This window comes from Psittacula echo, assembly GCF_963264785.1.
Source record: "Psittacula echo genome assembly, chromosome: 30".
NCBI classification, from domain to species: domain Eukaryota; kingdom Metazoa; phylum Chordata; class Aves; order Psittaciformes; family Psittacidae; genus Psittacula; species Psittacula echo.
This window is the reverse complement of record NC_137765.1, coordinates 806,558-822,317: the sequence shown is the minus strand read 5'-3', so window position 1 is coordinate 822,317 and position 15,760 is coordinate 806,558. Positions and strand designations below refer to the sequence as shown.

General features: G+C 65.3%; 4 protein-coding genes across 6 annotated transcripts in view; all 4 read left to right on the top strand.

The window, feature by feature from the left end:
• The first annotated feature begins 144 nt into the window (after positions 1-144).
• Positions 145-7,261, top strand: RAVER1 (ribonucleoprotein, PTB binding 1). 3 transcript variants are annotated; one of them, XM_080636234.1, is made up of 14 exons: positions 145-578; positions 864-930; positions 1,436-1,905; positions 1,978-2,169; positions 3,940-4,060; positions 4,138-4,232; positions 4,603-4,702; positions 4,930-5,150; positions 5,251-5,344; positions 5,447-5,562; positions 5,653-5,733; positions 5,847-5,975; positions 6,674-6,741; positions 6,832-7,261. In XM_080636234.1, the coding sequence occupies exons 1-14, from the start codon at positions 375-377 to the stop codon at positions 6,956-6,958; spliced, it is 2,085 nt and encodes a 694-aa protein (XP_080492360.1). In that variant the 5' UTR covers positions 145-374; the 3' UTR covers positions 6,959-7,261. The 3 variants fall into 3 exon arrangements, with proteins under 3 accessions (XP_080492360.1, XP_080492361.1, XP_080492359.1); XM_080636235.1 differs by lacking the exons at positions 5,251-5,344; positions 5,447-5,562; XM_080636233.1 differs by lacking the exons at positions 5,251-5,344; positions 5,447-5,562 and having other exon boundaries at positions 4,603-5,150.
• A 517-nt stretch (positions 7,262-7,778) lies between these two features.
• On the top strand, positions 7,779-9,447 carry FDX2 (ferredoxin 2). The gene is made up of 3 exons (XM_080636261.1): positions 7,779-8,044; positions 8,690-8,777; positions 9,054-9,447. Exons 1-3 carry the CDS (start codon positions 7,795-7,797, stop codon positions 9,208-9,210), a joined length of 495 nt encoding a protein of 164 aa, XP_080492387.1. The 5' UTR covers positions 7,779-7,794; the 3' UTR covers positions 9,211-9,447.
• A 28-nt stretch (positions 9,448-9,475) lies between these two features.
• Positions 9,476-12,122, top strand: ZGLP1 (zinc finger GATA like protein 1). Its single transcript, XM_080636197.1, has 4 exons — positions 9,476-9,857; positions 10,378-11,218; positions 11,303-11,396; positions 11,985-12,122. Exons 1-4 carry the CDS (start codon positions 9,597-9,599, stop codon positions 12,097-12,099), a joined length of 1,311 nt encoding a protein of 436 aa, XP_080492323.1. The 5' UTR covers positions 9,476-9,596; the 3' UTR covers positions 12,100-12,122.
• A 157-nt stretch (positions 12,123-12,279) lies between these two features.
• The window catches only part of LOC308231085 (uncharacterized protein), a gene marked incomplete at its 3' end in the record, with an annotated part of 5,352 nt that continues 1,871 nt past the window's right edge, over positions 12,280-15,760 (top strand). Inside the window, exons 1-3 of the mRNA XM_080636196.1 lie at positions 12,280-12,657; positions 12,772-12,948; positions 13,865-14,020. Of these exons, the coding sequence (XP_080492322.1) occupies positions 12,471-12,657; positions 12,772-12,948; positions 13,865-14,020 (520 nt within the window). The 5' untranslated portion in view covers positions 12,280-12,470. The remainder of the gene's footprint in view (positions 12,658-12,771; positions 12,949-13,864; positions 14,021-15,760) is intronic.

The following is a 15,760-nucleotide window of genomic DNA, read 5'->3' as shown; positions in this document are numbered from 1 at the left end:
ATGGCCTCCTGGGGGGGTCTGTGGGGGCCTATAGCGGGGCTCGGGGGCCCTATAGGGCGGGGGGGGGGTCAGGAACCCGTATGGGGGGGTCTCTATGGGGGTTATAGGGCGGCAGGGTTGGGGGTTCCTTTGCGAACCCTCAAATCAGTGCGTGGTAATCGTCCAATCAGGGCGCCGGGCTCGCCGCCTCCTGTCCAATCAGAGCGCGGAACGGTAAATAAAAAGCCGTCTCCGTCCAATAGCGAGCACCGATGCTCCCGGCTTGGTTGTTTCGCTCTTGCCCAATCCCCACCTCGAACACTCCGCGCCGCGGCGGGTGGGACCAATGAGACGGCGCCGTCTTAGCGGCGCTCCGCAGGCGGCGAGGGCCCAAGATGGCGGCGGCGTTGTCCCTAACGGCGCCGGGCCCGGAGGCCTCGGTACCGGAGCTGGGCCGCGGGCTGGGCCGGGCCCCGGAGGAGGAGCTGCCGCCGCTGGACCCGGCCGAGGTGCGGAGCCGCTTGGCCCGCAGCGCCCGGCAGTTCCGGAACCGCCGGAAGCTGCTGATCCGGGGCCTGCCGGCGGACGTCAGCAACCAGGTACCGGGATCCGTTGGGGCCCCTTTAGCTCCTTCCCTTTATCCCGTGGGAATAGCGGGAGCAGGGCCGCGTCCTTCCCGCCGTTCCCTTCCCCTTTCCCCCTTATCCATCGCCCGGAGGGTAAAGTGCGACCGGTTGAAGCGGTTCAAGCGGGAGGAGGAGCGGCCAAGTGGGGCCAATGAGGCCTGGGGGTTCCCTTATCCCTGTTACGGGATGCTCCATAGGGATGGGCTGGGAAGAAGCCGCTTTTCCCTTCCGGTGATCCCTTCCTTCCCGTTCCCTTAGGAAGTCCATGACCTGCTCAGTGACTACAAGCTCAAGTATTGCTTCGTGGATAAGTGCAAAGGGACCGGTGAGTATCCCGATCCCGATCCCGAATCCATGGCCACGGCCTTGGGATGCACTGCCGGGAGCCTGCTTGGATGCTGCCTCCAGCTCCGGTGTCCTCCTGTTGGAGCAGGGATGTGGAGGGGGGCCTTTGATAGGGATAGGACAAGGGGTTAAAAATGGGAAGTTCGGGATGGATACAGGGAAGCTTTTCCCTGTGAGGGTGCTGGGATACTGGGATGGGCTCAATGGAGGCGCTTTGGATGCTCTAATGTGAGGTATCCCTGCCTGGAGCAGGAGCTTGGACCTGGATGCTCCCAAGCTCCTTCCCAACCGTTCCTTGCTGCTTTTCCCCTCTTGGTCGCCTCAGTCCCCCCTTATCCCACAGTGATTCCCTTGCAGCCCAGCTCCAGCTTTCCCCCCCTTTTCCCTACGGGATACTGGGCTGCCTTGAATGGAGACGCTTCCCCTATGGCAGCGGAGCCCCTTTGCCCCCTCCATCCCGCCTTTTCCCCGCTCTTGGCCCGCAGCCTTCGTCACGCTCCTCAACCGGGACCAGGCGGAAGCGGCCATCGCCAAGCTCCACCGGAGCCGCCTGCGCGAGCGGGAGCTCTCGGTGCAGCTCCAGTCCGCGGACGCTCTGCTCTGCATCGCCAACCTCCCGCGCCTGCTCAGCCAGCAGCAGTTCGAGGAGCTCGTCCGCCCCTTCGGCAACCTGGAGCGCTGCTTCCTGGTCTACAACCCCACAACCGGCCATTCCAAAGGCTACGGCTTCGTGGAGTACATGAAGAAGGACGCGGCGGCCCGGGCCAAGCTGGAGCTGCTCGGGAAGCCGCTGGGCACCCGCACCCTCTACGTGCACTGGATGGATGCCAACCACTTGACGCCGGAGCTGCTCCATTCCAAGTGCCTGTGTGTGGATAAGCTGCCCCACAGCTATTCCGACCTGGAAGAGCTGCGCCGCGTCTTCTCGGCCGCCGGCGCTCCCGCTTTCTGCCAGGTGAGCTGGGAACTGCCTTGGGAATGGGGCTGGCCATTGGCGTCTTCCCTGCTGATTCCCTGCTCTTCCCAGCTGGCCTACGGGCAGGACGGGCAGCTCAAGGGCTTTGCGGTGCTGGAATACGAGTCCCCGGAGCTGGCGGAGCTGGTGCAAGAGGCCACCGATGGATTTCCACTCGCCGGGAATCACGTCCGGGTCTCCTTCTGCGCTCCCGGGCCTCCCGGGCGCAGCATGCTGGCGGCACTGACAGCGGCGCAGGCAATGGTGGGCCCCTGCTTCCCTCTGCCCCTTTGCCTTCCCCGTGCCCCTTTGCCTTCCCCGTGCCCCTTTGCCTTCCCCGTGCCCCTTTGCCTTCCCCGTGCCCCTTTGCCTTCCCCGTGCCCCTTTGCCTTCCCCGTGCCCCTTTGCCTTCCCCGTGCCCCTTTGCCTTCCCCGTGCCCCTTTGCCTTCCCCGTGCCCCTTTGCCTTCCCCCTGCCCCTTTGCCTTCCCCGTGCCCCTTTGCCTTCCCCGTGCCCCTTTGCCTTCCCCGTGCCCCTTTGCCTTCCCCGTGCCCCTTTGCCTTCCCCCTGCCCCTTTGCCTTCCCCGTGCCCCTTTGCCTTCCCCGTGCCCCTTTGCCTTCCCCGTGCCCCTTTGCCTTCCCCGTGCCCCTTTGCCTTCCCCGTGCCCCTTTGCCTTCCCCGTGCCCCTTTGCCTTCCCCGTGCCCCTTTGCCTTCCCCGTGCCCCTTTGCCTTCCCCGTGCCCCTTTGCCTTCCCCGTGCCCCTTTGCCTTCCCCGTGCCCCTTTGCCTTCCCCGTGCCCCTTTGCCTTCCCCGTGCCCCTTTGCCTTCCCCGTGCCCCTTTGCCTTCCCCGTGCCCCTTTGCCTTCCCCGTGCCCCTTTGCCTTCCCCCTGCCCCTTTGCCTTCCCCGTGCCCCTTTGCCTTCCCCGTGCCCCTTTGCCTTCCCCCTGCCCCTTTGCCTTCCCCGTGCCCCTTTGCCTTCCCCGTGCCCCTTTGCCTTCCCCGTGCCCCTTTGCCTTCCCCGTGCCCCTTTGCCTTCCCCCTGCCCCTTTGCCTTCCCCGTGCCCCTTTGCCTTCCCCCTGCCCCTTTGCCTTCCCCGTGCCCCTTTGCCTTCCCCGTGCCCCTTTGCCTTCCCCGTGCCCCTTTGCCTTCCCCCTGCCCCTTTGCCTTCCCCGTGCCCCTTTGCCTTCCCCGTGCCCCTTTGCCTTCCCCGTGCCCCTTTGCCTTCCCCGTGCCCCTTTGCCTTCCCCGTGCCCCTTTGCCTTCCCCCTGCCCCTTTGCCTTCCCCGTGCCCCTTTGCCTTCCCCCTGCCCCTTTGCCTTCCCCGTGCCCCTTTGCCTTCCCCGTGCCCCTTTGCCTTCCCCGTGCCCCTTTGCCTTCCCCGTGCCCCTTTGCCTTCCCCGTGCCCCTTTGCCTTCCCCGTGCCCCTTTGCCTTCCCCCTGCCCCTTTGCCTTCCCCGTGCCCCTTTGCCTTCCCCGTGCCCCTTTGCCTTCCCCGTGCCCCTTTGCCTTCCCCGTGCCCCTTTGCCTTCCCCGTGCCCCTTTGCCTTCCCCGTGCCCCTTTGCCTTCCCCGTGCCCCTTTGCCTTCCCCGTGCCCCTTTGCCTTCCCCGTGCCCCTTTGCCTTCCCCGTGCCCCTTTGCCTTCCCCGTGCCCCTTTGCCTTCCCCCTGCCCCTTTGCCTTCCCCCTGCCCCTTTGCCTTCCCCCTGCCCCTTTGCCTTCCCCCTGCCCCTTTGCCTTCCCCCTGCCCCTTTGCCTTCCCCCTGCCCCTTTGCCTTCCCCCTGCCCCTTTGCCTTCCCCCTGCCCCTTTGCCTTCCCCCTGCCCCTTTGCCTTCCCCCTGCCCCTTTGCCTTCCCCCTGCCCCTTTGCCTTCCCCCTGCCCCTTTGCCTTCCCCCTGCCCCTTTGCCTTCCCCCTGCCCCTTTGCCTTCCCCCTGCCCCTTTGCCTTCCCCCTGCCCCTTTGCCTTCCCCCTGCCCCTTTCCAGGCGGGAATGCCGCAGGAATGTTGCCTCACGTTCCCTGTATTCCCAAGGCCCTGAACCGTGGCAAGGGGCTGCTCCCGGAGCCCAGCCTCCTGCAGATCCTGAGCAGCCTGGGCAATCCCGCTTCCCTCCAGCTCCTCCTGGCTCCGCTGCTGCACCCCGGGAAGCAGGGTAAGGAAAAGGGGACCCCCAGGGAGCTCTGCTGCCTTGGAGGCAATTCCATGCCTCTGGAATGTTCCCCACCGCAGGGATCCTGGGAGCTGCTCCCTCTGTGCCCTTGGTGAGCAACCCGGCCCTCGCCACCGCGCTCCTCCAGCTGCTGCTGCAGCACCAGAGCCAGCAGGTAACCGGGAATGGTGCCGCATCCCGGCCTTCCCGCTTTCCCTGCCCATCCTTACACACAGGGAAGGCTCCCGGGAATGGCGGAGCTGGGAATGCCTCCTAGGACAAGCGTGATGGGAATGGGGGGGGTTTAGATGGAGAAGGACATTAGAGCTCGGTGGCAAGAGGATGGAGCTGGGCTCCGATCCCAAGGGATAGGACAAGGGAATGGCCTCAAGCTGCTCCGGGTGGGGTTAGATGGATACTGGGAAGAGTTTCTCCATGTAAAGGGCAGGCGGGGTTGGAACACGGCATTCCCGACCCTTGCGGTGCCAATGCCCAGCTTCCAGGCCGCTTCCACGATCCCGGATAACTCCCATTATCCCTAATAGAGACCGGGAATCCTGGGGGAGCCACCGCTGAGCTCTCGGCCCCGCAGTGCCCTGGCTCCAGCTCAGCCCCCGGGCCCCATCCTCTCCGAGCTCCCCTCCGGTAAGAGCAGGATATCCCATGGGATGGGGATGGATCCCGCTGCCATCCCTCCCATTTCCCTCCCCGTTATCCCATGGGATGGGGATGGATCCCGCTGCCATCCCTCCCATTTCCCTCCCCGTTATCCCATGGGATGGGGATGGATCCCGCTGCCATCCCTCCCATTTCCCTCCCCGTTATCCCATGGGATGGGGATGGATCCCGCTGCCATCCCTCCTCTCCCCCAGGTGCCGAGGGGCCGCCGGGCCGGGCCCCCATTCCCGTCGCTGCTTTCCCGCCTCCGGTGGGCTTGGAGCGGGAAGGGGGGGGGCTCCTGGGCCCGCAGCTGCCGCCCCCCCCCCCACCTGCTCCTGCCCCCCCCCAGGCCCTGCAGGGGCTCCCCCCGGCCCTGCTGGGCTCCGTCCTTGGGGGCCTCCAGAAGCCGAAGCCGAGCGAGAGCGGAGCCGGGGTAAGGAACTGGGGGGGGGGGGGGCCCGATCCTGCTCCAGCAGCACCCAAACACCCCCCCCCCCAGCACCCATTGGACCCCCCCATTATCCCCCCCACAGGTTTCCCTCTTGGGGGACCCCCCCAAAGACATCAAGATCCCCCTAAATCCCTACTTGAACCTGCCCAGCTTCCTGCCACCGCCCAGCTTAGGAGGTGAGCGCCCCCCCCCCCCCCCCCCCCCCAATTCCCGTCCTGGAATTCCCCCTTTTTTTCCATGGATTCCGCCTTTTTCTATCCCGGTTTGGCCTTTTCCAGGGGCTGCCACCAAAGGCTTGAACCTGAGCACGGGGGGGGGCTTGGGGGGCAGCTCCAAAGCCCGGCTCCCACAGCCCCCCCTGCCCACAGATGCCTTCACCTTTGATTGCCAACCGGTAAAAGGGGGGGGGTTAATGGGGGGGGGGTGTTGGGGTAAAACACCCCCCCCCCCCCCCCATTTTAACCCCCTTTATCCATATGGGAAGGATTTGGGATCCCGGATTTACCCCCAGGCACGGGACCAGGCTGGAGCCATCCTGGGGGGGTTTGGGCACAGCAGGACCAAGGTAAGGTCCCCCCCCCACTCCAAGCATGTTATGGGGGGGGGGTTAGTGGGAAATGGGGGCTCCCCCCCTGGATATGGGGGTGCCCATCCTCACTCATCCCCTTCCCTTCCCAGCTCCCTTCCTCGCCAGGGCTGGAGCGCGGGGGGGGCGCCCCCCCCACCCTGCCCCTCTTTTACTCAGGCTCCCCCACTTCCTACTTCACCAGTGGCCTCCAGGCCGGGCTCAAGCAGAGCCACATTAAGGTGAGAGCCCCCCCTTGTCCCCCCCCTTCTTTATGCCCCCCTTCTTTATCCCCCCCTTCTTTTATCCCCCCCCTTCTTTATCCCCCCCCTTCTTTATCCCCCCCCTTCTTTATCCCCCCCTTCTTTATCCCCCCCTTCTTTATCCCCCCCTTCTTTATCCTCCCCCTTCTTTATCCCCCCCCTTCTTTATCCCCCCCCTTCTTTATCCCCCCCCTTCTTTATCCCCCCCCTTCTTTATCCCCCCCCTTCTTTATCCCCCCCTTCTTTATCCCCCCCCCTTTCTACCCCCCCTTTCTACCCCCCCTTTCTACCCCCCCTTTCTACCCCCCCCTTTCTACCCCCCCTTTCTACCCCCCCTTTCTACCCCCCCTTCTACCCCCCCCTTCTACCCCCCCCTTTCTACCCCCCCCTTTCTACCCCCCCCTTTCTACCCCCCCCTTTCTACCCCCCCCTTTCTACCCCCCCTTTCTACCCCCCCTTTCTACCCCCCCTTTCTACCCCCCCTTTCTACCCCCCTTTCTACCCCCCCCTTTTACCCCCCCCTTTCTACCCCCCCCTTTCTACCCCCCCTTTCTACCCCCCCCTTTCTACCCCCCCCTTTCTACCCCCCCCTTTCTACCCCCCCCTTTCTACCCCCCCCTTCTACCCCCCCCATAACAGGGTCCCCCCCTTCCTTAACCCCCCTTTATCCCCCCTAGGCCCTCCGGCTGCCTCCCTCCGGCCCCACAGACACCGTCCTCCCCTTGGCCCCCCCAGCCAAGCAAAGGTACATCCCCCCCCCCCCCCAACCCCATCACCCCCCCCTTTCATCACCCCCTCTATTGACACCCCCCCCCCTTTTCTCTTTGCCTTGCAGAGCCCGGGGGGGGGGCAGAAACGCAGCTTCTCCCAGCTCCTGCCCCCCCTGGAGCCCAGCCCCAAGGGCTGCTACGTGGGGCAGCATTCCCAGGGCCTGGGGGGGCACTACGCTGACTCCTATCTGAAGAGGAAGAGGATATTTTAGCGCCTCCCCCCCCCCCATTAAATCCTATACAAACAGGGGCTGCTTTTCCCTGCTTTTCGGGTTCGTTTAGGCCTTTTGGGTTAGGGTTGGGGGGGGCAAATATAGGACCCCCCCCATCCCAGTCCCCTAAAGGGGGGTCCCCTCCATCATCATCATCATCATCATCCCCAAGCAGTACCTGGGAGCTTTGTGTGTCCCTGCCTTAACCCACTGCTTGGGGGTAATAAAGGGAAGGGGGGGGACACCCACGGGACCCCCCCCTCTTTGTTCCCATGTCACCCACGGGGGGGTGGGGGGTGGGGGTATTTTTGGGTGGGATTTCGGGGATTTAGGGATTAAAAGTTGCCTTTTTCTTTAATTCCCTTTGGATTGGCCTCGTTTCTTGGGAATTTCCCCCTTTCCCGCTGGGGGGGGGGGGCTCCCCTATCCCTGTGCTGTGTGGCCCCCCCCCAGCCATTACAGTGTCCTGGTGCCCCATGCAAAGGGGTTGTTTCGTACCCCCCCATGCCCCCCATATGTTGGGACCTCCCCACGCCCACCCTATGTTGGGGGGCCCCCCATGCTCCCCCTATAGTGGGGTTCCCCCCAATGCTCTCCTTTTATTGGGTGTCCCCTCTATATTCCCCTATACTGGGGGTCCCCTCCATGCACACCCTATATTGGGGTCCCACCCCGCTGCCCCTATACTGGGGGTCCCCTGCCTGTGGTCCCTATAGAGGACGCATCCATAGGAGCCGCAGTCCCTACGGCGGGCGCTAGGACCTGCGCGTCTGCCTCCCCTGGCCCCGCCCACTGCGCGGTCACGTGCGGCCCATCATGGCGGCCTCCATGGTGGTAACGCAGCGGCTGCTGCGGGGAGCGGTGCGGGGGCTGAGCAGCAGCACCGAGGGCGCCACGTGGGTACCGGGGCCTGGTACCGGCAATGGAGGGGGGGACCCCGGTGCTGACCCCCCCCTAAGCGTGAACGTCGTCTTCGTTGACCGGACGGGGCGGGAGGTCCCGGTGCGGGGCCGCGTCGGCGACAACGTCTTGCACTTGGCGCAGCGGAACGGGCTGGAGCTGGAGGGTCGGTACCGGCACCGGCGGGGCGGGCCCGGTGCTGATAACGGGGGGATCCCGGTGCTGATCCTGGGGGGGGTCCCGGTGCTGATAACGGGGGGATCCCGGTGCTGATCTATGGGGGGGTCCCGGTGCTGATAACGGGGGGATCCCGGTGCTGATAACGGGGGGATCCCGGTGCTGATCTATGGGGGGGTCCCGGTGCTGATAACGGGGGGATCCCGGTGCTGATCTATGGGGGAGTCCCGGTGCTGATAACAGGGGGATCCCGGTGCTGATCTATGGGGGGGTCCCGGTGCTGATCTATGGGGGGTCCCGGTGCTGATAACGGGGGGATCCCGGTGCTGATCTATGGGGGAGTCCCGGTGCTGATAACAGGGGGATCCCGGTGCTGATCTATGGGGGGGTCCCGGTGCTGATAACGGGGGGATCCCGGTGCTGATAACGGGGGGATCCCGATGCTGATCTATGGGGGGGTCCCGGTGCTGATAACGGGGGGATCCCGGTGCTGATAACGGGGGGATCCCGGTGCTGATCCTAGGGGGGGTCCCGGTGCTGATAACGGGGGGATCCCGGTGCTGATCCTAGGGGGGGGTCCCGGTGCTGATCCTAGGGGGGGGTCCCGGTGCTGATCTATGGGGGGGTCCGGCAGGCGCCTGCGAGGCCTCCCTGGCCTGCTCCACGTGTCACGTCTATGTCAGCGCTCCCCACTTCGACCAGATCCCGGCCCCCGATGAGCGGTAACGGCTCCCCCCCCCCATCCCCATTGATCCCCACAGACCCCCCCAATGAGCCCAAAGCCCCCCCCACAGACACCCCTGTGCCCCCCCCCCCCCCCCCCCAAGGACCTCATTGACCCCCTCCATGGGGCCCCATCCCCACCCTCGTTCTCCCCCCAATCCAACCCCAAACCGACCATGGGGGGGGACCCCCCCTTCTTCCCCCCAGTCCAGCCCCATAACCCCCCCACATCAACCATGGGGGGGTCCTGTGTGTGCCCCCCCCCCCCCCCATAGGGAAGAGGACCTCCTGGACCAGGCTCCGCTGCTGCAGGAGAACTCGCGCCTGGGCTGTCAGATCCTGCTGACCCCCGCGCTGGAGGGGGCTCGCTTCGTGCTCCCCCGCCTCACCCGCAACTTCTATGTGGATGGGCACGTCCCAAAGCCCCATTGACAGCGGGGGGGGGGGGGGAACCCCTTATGGATGGACCCCCCCCCCCCCCCCCAAAGGATGAACCAAGCTGGATACGGCCCCGTTGGGATGCTGGAGATGGTGACTGTGATGGGGGGGACCAACAGAGCCCCGGGGGGGGTCACACGAGGCGGTGTTGGTGTCCCCCCCCCCTCCTTTGGGATCATGGATAATAAATGCCATTGGAGCCGTGTTTGGGGTCTGTCTCTGGGGTTTGGGTTCTTTACGCGCTGTAGAAGGGGGGGGCCCCGTTCTCTGGGGGGGTCCCGGCCCCATCCCGTCTCCCTCCATCCCCCTGCGGAGGGGGGGTCCCGCCCCTTCGCAGCTGGAGCCCATTTAACGGGGCCGGGCCGGGGCTGAGCCCGGGGATGGAGCCGCTGTTCCTGGAGGGGCAGAGCCCGGACTTCTCCGTGCTCCAGCGGCTGCTGTGCCTCGAACCCGGACCCGAACCCGGACCCGAACCCGAACCCGGACCCGAACCCGAACCCGGACCCGGACCCGGACCCGAACCCGCGGTGGAAGCGGCTGCCCAGGGGTGGGAACCGGAGCACCGGGAGGGTCCCATTGAGAGGGATCCGGTAACACAGGGAGGGTCCCATCGGGAAGGAGGATCCGGTAGCACCGGGAGGATTCTATGAGGAGGGGTCTGGGAGCACCGGGAGGGTCCCATGGGGAGGGATCCGGTAGCACCGGGTGGGTCCCATGGGGAGGGATCCGGTAGCACCGGGAGGGTCCCATGGGGAGGGATCCGGGAGCACCGGGAGGGTCCCATGGGGAGGGATCCGGTAGCACCGGGAGGGTCCCATAGGGAGGGATCCGGTAGCACCGGGAGGGTCCCATAGGGAGGGATCCGGGAGCACCGGGAGGGTCCCATGGGGAGGGATCCGGGAGCACCGGGAGGGTCCCATAGGGAGGGATCCGGTAGCACCGGGAGGGTCCCATAGGGAGGGATCCGGGAGCACCGGGAGGGTCCCATAGGGAGGGATCCGGTAGCACCGGGTGGGTCCCATGGGGAGGGATCCGGTAGCACCGGGCTGCCAATGCCCCATTGCGGGGGGGGAAGAACCGGACCGGGGAGGGGCACCGGGCCCGGCTCAGCCCTATGGGGCGAAGCAATGGGTTTAACCCCCGCTCCCCCTGCCCTAACAGCACCCCCCGGGGCAGCAGCGGGCTCCTGGAGCCCCCCCCCGCTCCCTGGAGCCCCGGGGGGGGTCTCACGTTCCTGCAGGAAACCGTGCGGCTTCTGCCCCCCCCCGCGCCTCCCATCGCGCCTCCGGCCCCCCGGCCCCGGAGCAGCGCAGCGCGGTCCCGGTGCCCCCCCGCAGCCCCGATGCTCTCAGCCTCATCAGCCTCCAGTGCCAGCGCTTGACCGGTAACGGCGGCACCGGGAGGCGCAAACAAGCGGAGCCCCAGCGAGGGGCCGGGCCCGGGGACCCCCGGTTCCGGGGGGTGACCCTGAGGATGCGCTTGGACCTGCGGAGCAGCAGCGCTGAGGGCTGCGGGCTCCTCATCACCGCCCGCGGCGGCAGGTACCGGGCATCCGGATGCGCTCGGGGTGGCTCCGTCCCCGTTATCCACAGGGGGTTTGGCTGCATCCCTGCGGTCGGGTCCTGTGTCCGGATGCACTTTGGGTACCCCCGGAGCACCCCGACCCCGTCTGTCCGGATGCACCTTGGGTACCCCCGGAGCACCCCGACCCCGTCTGTCCGGATGCACCTTGGGTACCCCCGGAGCACCCCGACCCCGTCTGTCCGGATGCACTTTGGGTACCCCCGGAGCACCCCGACCCCGTCTGTCCGGATGCACCTTTGGGTACCCCCTGGGCCACTGCCTCCTCTTCCCCCTTCCCTGATGGTCCCTATTGGAGGGTCCCCATCCCGGATGGAGGCTTTGGGGTCCCCCCTGAACCCCGTTTCCCGCAGGGCTCCCAAGCGGAGCGGCCCCTGGGCCGGGGAGAGCGGCTCGGAGAGGAGCGGTCCCGTTGGCCCCGGTAAGGCTTTGGGGGGGGGGGGGTTTGGGATGGGGGGGTCCTGGCATGGATGGGGTCGGGGCTGAAGCCGCGGGTCCCCCATAGGGAGCAGGCGCTGCGCCTCCTGCGGGACACGGCGGACCCTGCTCTGGAGGGCGGCGGAGGATGGGACCCCGCTGTGCAATGCCTGCGGCATCCGGTAGGGATGGGGATGGGATGGGATGGGGATGATGATGGGATGGGAATGGGGTGATATGGGATGGGAATTGGATGATATTGGATGGGATGGGGTGGGGATGGGATTGGGATAGGGATGGGAATGATGATGGGATGGGAATGGGATGAGACGGGATGGGGATGGGATGATATTCAATGCAATGGGAATGGGCTGGGGATGGGATGGGGATGGGGATGGGATGATGTGGTATGGGGATGGGGTGATATTCAATGGGATGGGCATGGGGTGGGGATGGGATTGGGATAGGGATGGAGATGATGATGGGATGGGAATGGGATGGGAACGGGGTGGGGATGGAGATGGGATGGGGATGGGATGATGATGGGATGGGGATGGGATGATGATGGGATAGGGATGGGATGATGATGGGATGGGGATGGGATGATGATGGGATGGGGATGGGATGATGATGGGATGGGGATGGGATGATGATGGGATGGGGATGGGATGATGATGGGATGGGGATGGGATGATGATGGGATGGGGATGGGATGATGATGGGATGGGGATGGGATAGGGACCCTGCTCTCACCCTGAGGTGTCCCCCAGGTACAGGAGGTACCGGGTGCGGTGCTGGCGGTGCTGGAACATCCCTGGGAAGAGCAGGATCCCCCGTTCCCGATGTCCCCGCTGCGGGGAGCGGTGTCCCCCGGCTGGGAAGTGACAGCGTGGAGCCCATCGGCGGCAATGGGGAGGGCATTAAACACCCTGGTGCTTATGGGATGTCCTGGTGTCACCTGGGGGGGGCACTTGGTGCTTGATGCCATCGGAAGGGGCTTGGGGGACAGGGGGGGTGGCACTGATGGAGTGGGATGGACAGGGATAGACAGGGAGGACTGGGATGGTCAATAATGGACCGGGATGGACAGGGATGGATTTAATGAATCGGGTTGGAAAGGGATAGATTTAATGGATCGGGACGGACAGGGATGCATTTGATGGATTGGGATGGACAGGGATGGATTTAATGGATCGGGTTGGAAAGGGATGGATTTGATGGATCGGGATGGACAGGGATGGATTTAATGGATCGGGATGGACAGGGATGCGTTTGATGGATCGGGACCATTCCCTCCACACGTCGCTCTCCGCCCCTCCGCACACCATAGAGACTCCCTCCCTAAGTCCTCCAAGCGGACCAGAGCGGCCCCACGGCGGCTCGCCTTCCTCTTCCGGCTGCGCATGCTCCGTGCAGCCCCGCGCAGTTCAAACCGGAGCGGAGGTAATGGCGGCGGCGGCGGCGGCGGCGGCGCAGGGTCCGGTTCGCTCCTTTCCATGACGGAGACCGGGGCTCGGGGTCCCGTTGTGCCGCCCCCTTACCCCCGGTACCCCGCAGCCATGGTGGCCAGGCCGCTGCAGGAGCTGGCGGAGCTGGAGGAGCTGAGCGCGGAGCTGGGGAAGCTGATGCTGTCGGAGCGCGCCGCCGCCCTCCTGCGGCAGGGCCTGGAACTGCAGGCGCGGGGGGACAACGGGCTCCTGGCGGCGCAGGCTGGGGCGACCCGCATGGACACAGGTACCCGCCTTGTCCCCTGCTTCAGAGAGCGCCTATAGCGCCTATAGCATCCTATAGCATCCTATAGTGCCTATAGCGTCTGTAGCACCCTATAGCGACCCGCATGGACACAGGTACCCGCCTTGTCCCCTGCTTCAGAGAGCGCCTATAGCGCCTATAGCGCCTATAGCATCTTATAGTACCTATAGCACCCTATATCACCTATAGCATCCTATAGCGCCTATAGCACCTGTAGCACCCTATAGCATCCTGTAGTGCCCATAGCATCCTATAGCACTCATAGCACTCTATGGCACTTCATAGCACCTATAGCACCCATAGCACCCTATAGCCCCCATAGCATCCCATAGTCCCTATAGCCCCCATAGCCACCATAGCCCCCATAGCACCCCATAGCCCCATAGCACCCCATAGCCCCCATAGCCCCTATAGCCCCCATAGCACCCCATAGCCCCCATAGACCCCATAGCATCCCATAGCCCCCATAGCCCCCATAGCATCCCATAGCCCCCATAGCACCCCATAGCCCCCATAGCCCCCATAGCACCCCATAGCCCCCATAGCCCCCATAGCCCCATAGCCCCCATAGCCCCCATAACCCCCATAGCCCCATAGCCCCCATAGCCCCCATAGCCCCCATAGCCCCCATAGCCCCCATAGCCCTCCATAGCCCCATAGCCCCATAGCCCCCATAGCCCCCATAACCCCATAGCCCCATAGCCCCCATAGCCCCCATAGCCCCCATAGCCCCCATAGCCCCCATAGCCCCCATAGCCCTCCATAGCCCCATAGCCCCCCATAGCCCCCATAGCCCCCATAGCCCCCATAGCACCCCATAGCCCCATAGCCCCCATAGCCCCCATAGCCCCCATAGCCCCATAGCCCCATAGCCCCATAGCAGCCCCACTGCCCGCAGAGCTGCGGGCCGCCGAGGAGAGCGTGGCGCGGGGCCTGGTGGGGCGCGAGGCCGCGGTGCAGCGCGGGCGGCAGCGGCTGCGGGACCTGCGGGAGGAGCTGCGGAGGGAGCGGGAGGCGCTGGGCAGCGTCCGCGACAGCAACGGATATCCTTGGGGTCCCATTGCGGGCTATGGGGTTTGGGGTCCCATTGGGGGCTATGGGGCTGGGGGGGCATTGGGGGCTATGGGGTTTGGGGGCCCATTGGGGGCTATGGGGTTTGGGGGCCCATTGGGGGCTATGGGGTTTGGGGTCCCATTGGGGTCTATGGGGTTTGGGGTCCCATTGGGGGCTATGGGGTTTGGGGTCCCATTGGGGTCTATGGGGTTTGGGGGCCCATTGGGGGTTATGGGGTTTGGGGTCCCTTTGGGGGCTATGGGGTTTGGGGTCCCATTGGGGTCTATGGGGCTGGGGGTCCCATTGCGGGCTATGGGGTTTGGGGTCCCATTGCGGGCTATGGGGTTTGGGGTCCATTGGGGGCTATGGGGTTTGGGGTCCCATTGCGGGCTATGGGGTTTGGGGTCCCATTGCGGGCTATGGGGTTTGGGGTCTCATTGGGGGCTATGGGGTTTGGGGTCCCATTGCGGGCTATGGGGTTTGGGGTCCCATTGGGGGCTATGGGGTTTGGGGTCCCATTGCGGGCTATGGGGTTTGGGGTCTCATTGGGGGCTATGGGGTTTGGAGTCCCATTGCGGGCTATGGGGTTTGGGGTCCCATTGGGGGCTATGGGGTTTGGAGTCCCATTGCGGGCTATGGGGTTTGGGGTCCCATTGGGGGCTATGGGGTTTGGGGGCCATTGGGGGCTATGGGGTTTGGGGTCCCATTGGGGTCTATGGGGTTTGGGGTCCCATTGGGTGCTATGGGGTTTGGGGTCCCATTGGGGTCTATGGGGCTGGGGGTCCCATTGTGGGCTATGGGGTTTGGGGTCCCATTGCGGGCTACGGGGTTTGGGGTCCCATTGGGGGCTATGGGGTTTGGGGTCCCATTGCGGGCTATGGGGTTTGGGGTCCATTGGGGGCTATGGGGTTTGGGGTCCCATTGCGGGCTATGGGGTTTGGGGTCCCATTGCGGGCTATGGGGTTTGGGGTCCCATTGGGGGCTATGGGGTTTGGGGGTCCATTGGGGTCTATGGGGTTTGGGGTCCCATTGGGGGCTATGGGGTTTGGGGTCCCATTGGGGTCTATGGGGTTTGGGGTCCCATTGGGGTCTATGGGGCTGGGGGGGCATTGGGGGCTATGGGGTTTGGGGTCCCATTGGGGGCTATGGGGTTTGGGGTCCCATTGGGGGCTATGGGGTTTGGGGGCCATTGGGGTCTATGGGGTTTGGGGTCCCATTGGGGGCTATGGGGTTTGGGGGGCCATTGGGGTCTATGGGGTTTGGGGTCCCATTGGGGGCTATGGGGTTTGGGGTCCCATTGGGGGCTATGGGGTTTGGGGGTCCATTGGGGGCTATGGGGTTTGGGGGCCATTGGGGTCTATGGGGTTTGGGGTCCCATTGGGCGCTATGGGGTTTGGGGTCCCATTGGGGGCTATGGGGCTGGGGGGGCATTGGGGGCTATGGGGTTTGGGGTTCCATTGGGGTCTATGGGGTTTGGGGTCCCATTGGGGGCTATGGGGTTTGGGGTCCCATTGGGGGCTATGGGGTTTGGGGGCCATTGGGGGCTATGGGGTTTGGGGGTCATTGGGGGCTATGGGGTTTGGGGTCCCATTGGGGTCTATGGGGTTTGGGGTCCCATTAGGGGCTATGGGGCTGGGGGGGCATTGGGGGCTATGGGGTTTGGGGTCCCATTAGGGGCTATGGGGTTTGGGGTCCCATTGGGGTCTATGGGGTTTGGGGTCCCATTAGGGGCTATGGGGCT

What these genes read in the sequence shown, in the direction of transcription:
- RAVER1 (XM_080636233.1), top strand. Translation starts at nt 375, where the DNA reads ATGGCGGCGGCGTTGTCCCTAACGGCGCCGGGCCCGGAGGCCTCGGTA. An exon ending in GCTGCACCCCGGGAAGCAGG is followed by an intron (nt 4,061 to 4,137) that starts GTAAGGAAAAGG and finishes TCCCCACCGCAG; the next exon opens with GGATCCTGGGAGCTGCTCCC. An exon ending in CGAGCGAGAGCGGAGCCGGG is followed by an intron (nt 5,151 to 5,652) that starts GTAAGGAACTGG and finishes CCATATGGGAAG; the next exon opens with GATTTGGGATCCCGGATTTA.
- ZGLP1 (XM_080636197.1), top strand. Translation starts at nt 9,597, where the DNA reads ATGGAGCCGCTGTTCCTGGAGGGGCAGAGCCCGGACTTCTCCGTGCTC. An exon ending in GATCCGGTAGCACCGGGAGG is followed by an intron (nt 9,858 to 10,377) that starts ATTCTATGAGGA and finishes CTGCCCTAACAG; the next exon opens with CACCCCCCGGGGCAGCAGCG. An exon ending in TGCAATGCCTGCGGCATCCG is followed by an intron (nt 11,397 to 11,984) that starts GTAGGGATGGGG and finishes GGTGTCCCCCAG; the next exon opens with GTACAGGAGGTACCGGGTGC.
- FDX2 (XM_080636261.1), top strand. Translation starts at nt 7,795, where the DNA reads ATGGCGGCCTCCATGGTGGTAACGCAGCGGCTGCTGCGGGGAGCGGTG. An exon ending in GAACGGGCTGGAGCTGGAGG is followed by an intron (nt 8,045 to 8,689) that starts GTCGGTACCGGC and finishes GGGGTCCGGCAG; the next exon opens with GCGCCTGCGAGGCCTCCCTG. An exon ending in ATCCCGGCCCCCGATGAGCG is followed by an intron (nt 8,778 to 9,053) that starts GTAACGGCTCCC and finishes CCCCCCCCATAG; the next exon opens with GGAAGAGGACCTCCTGGACC.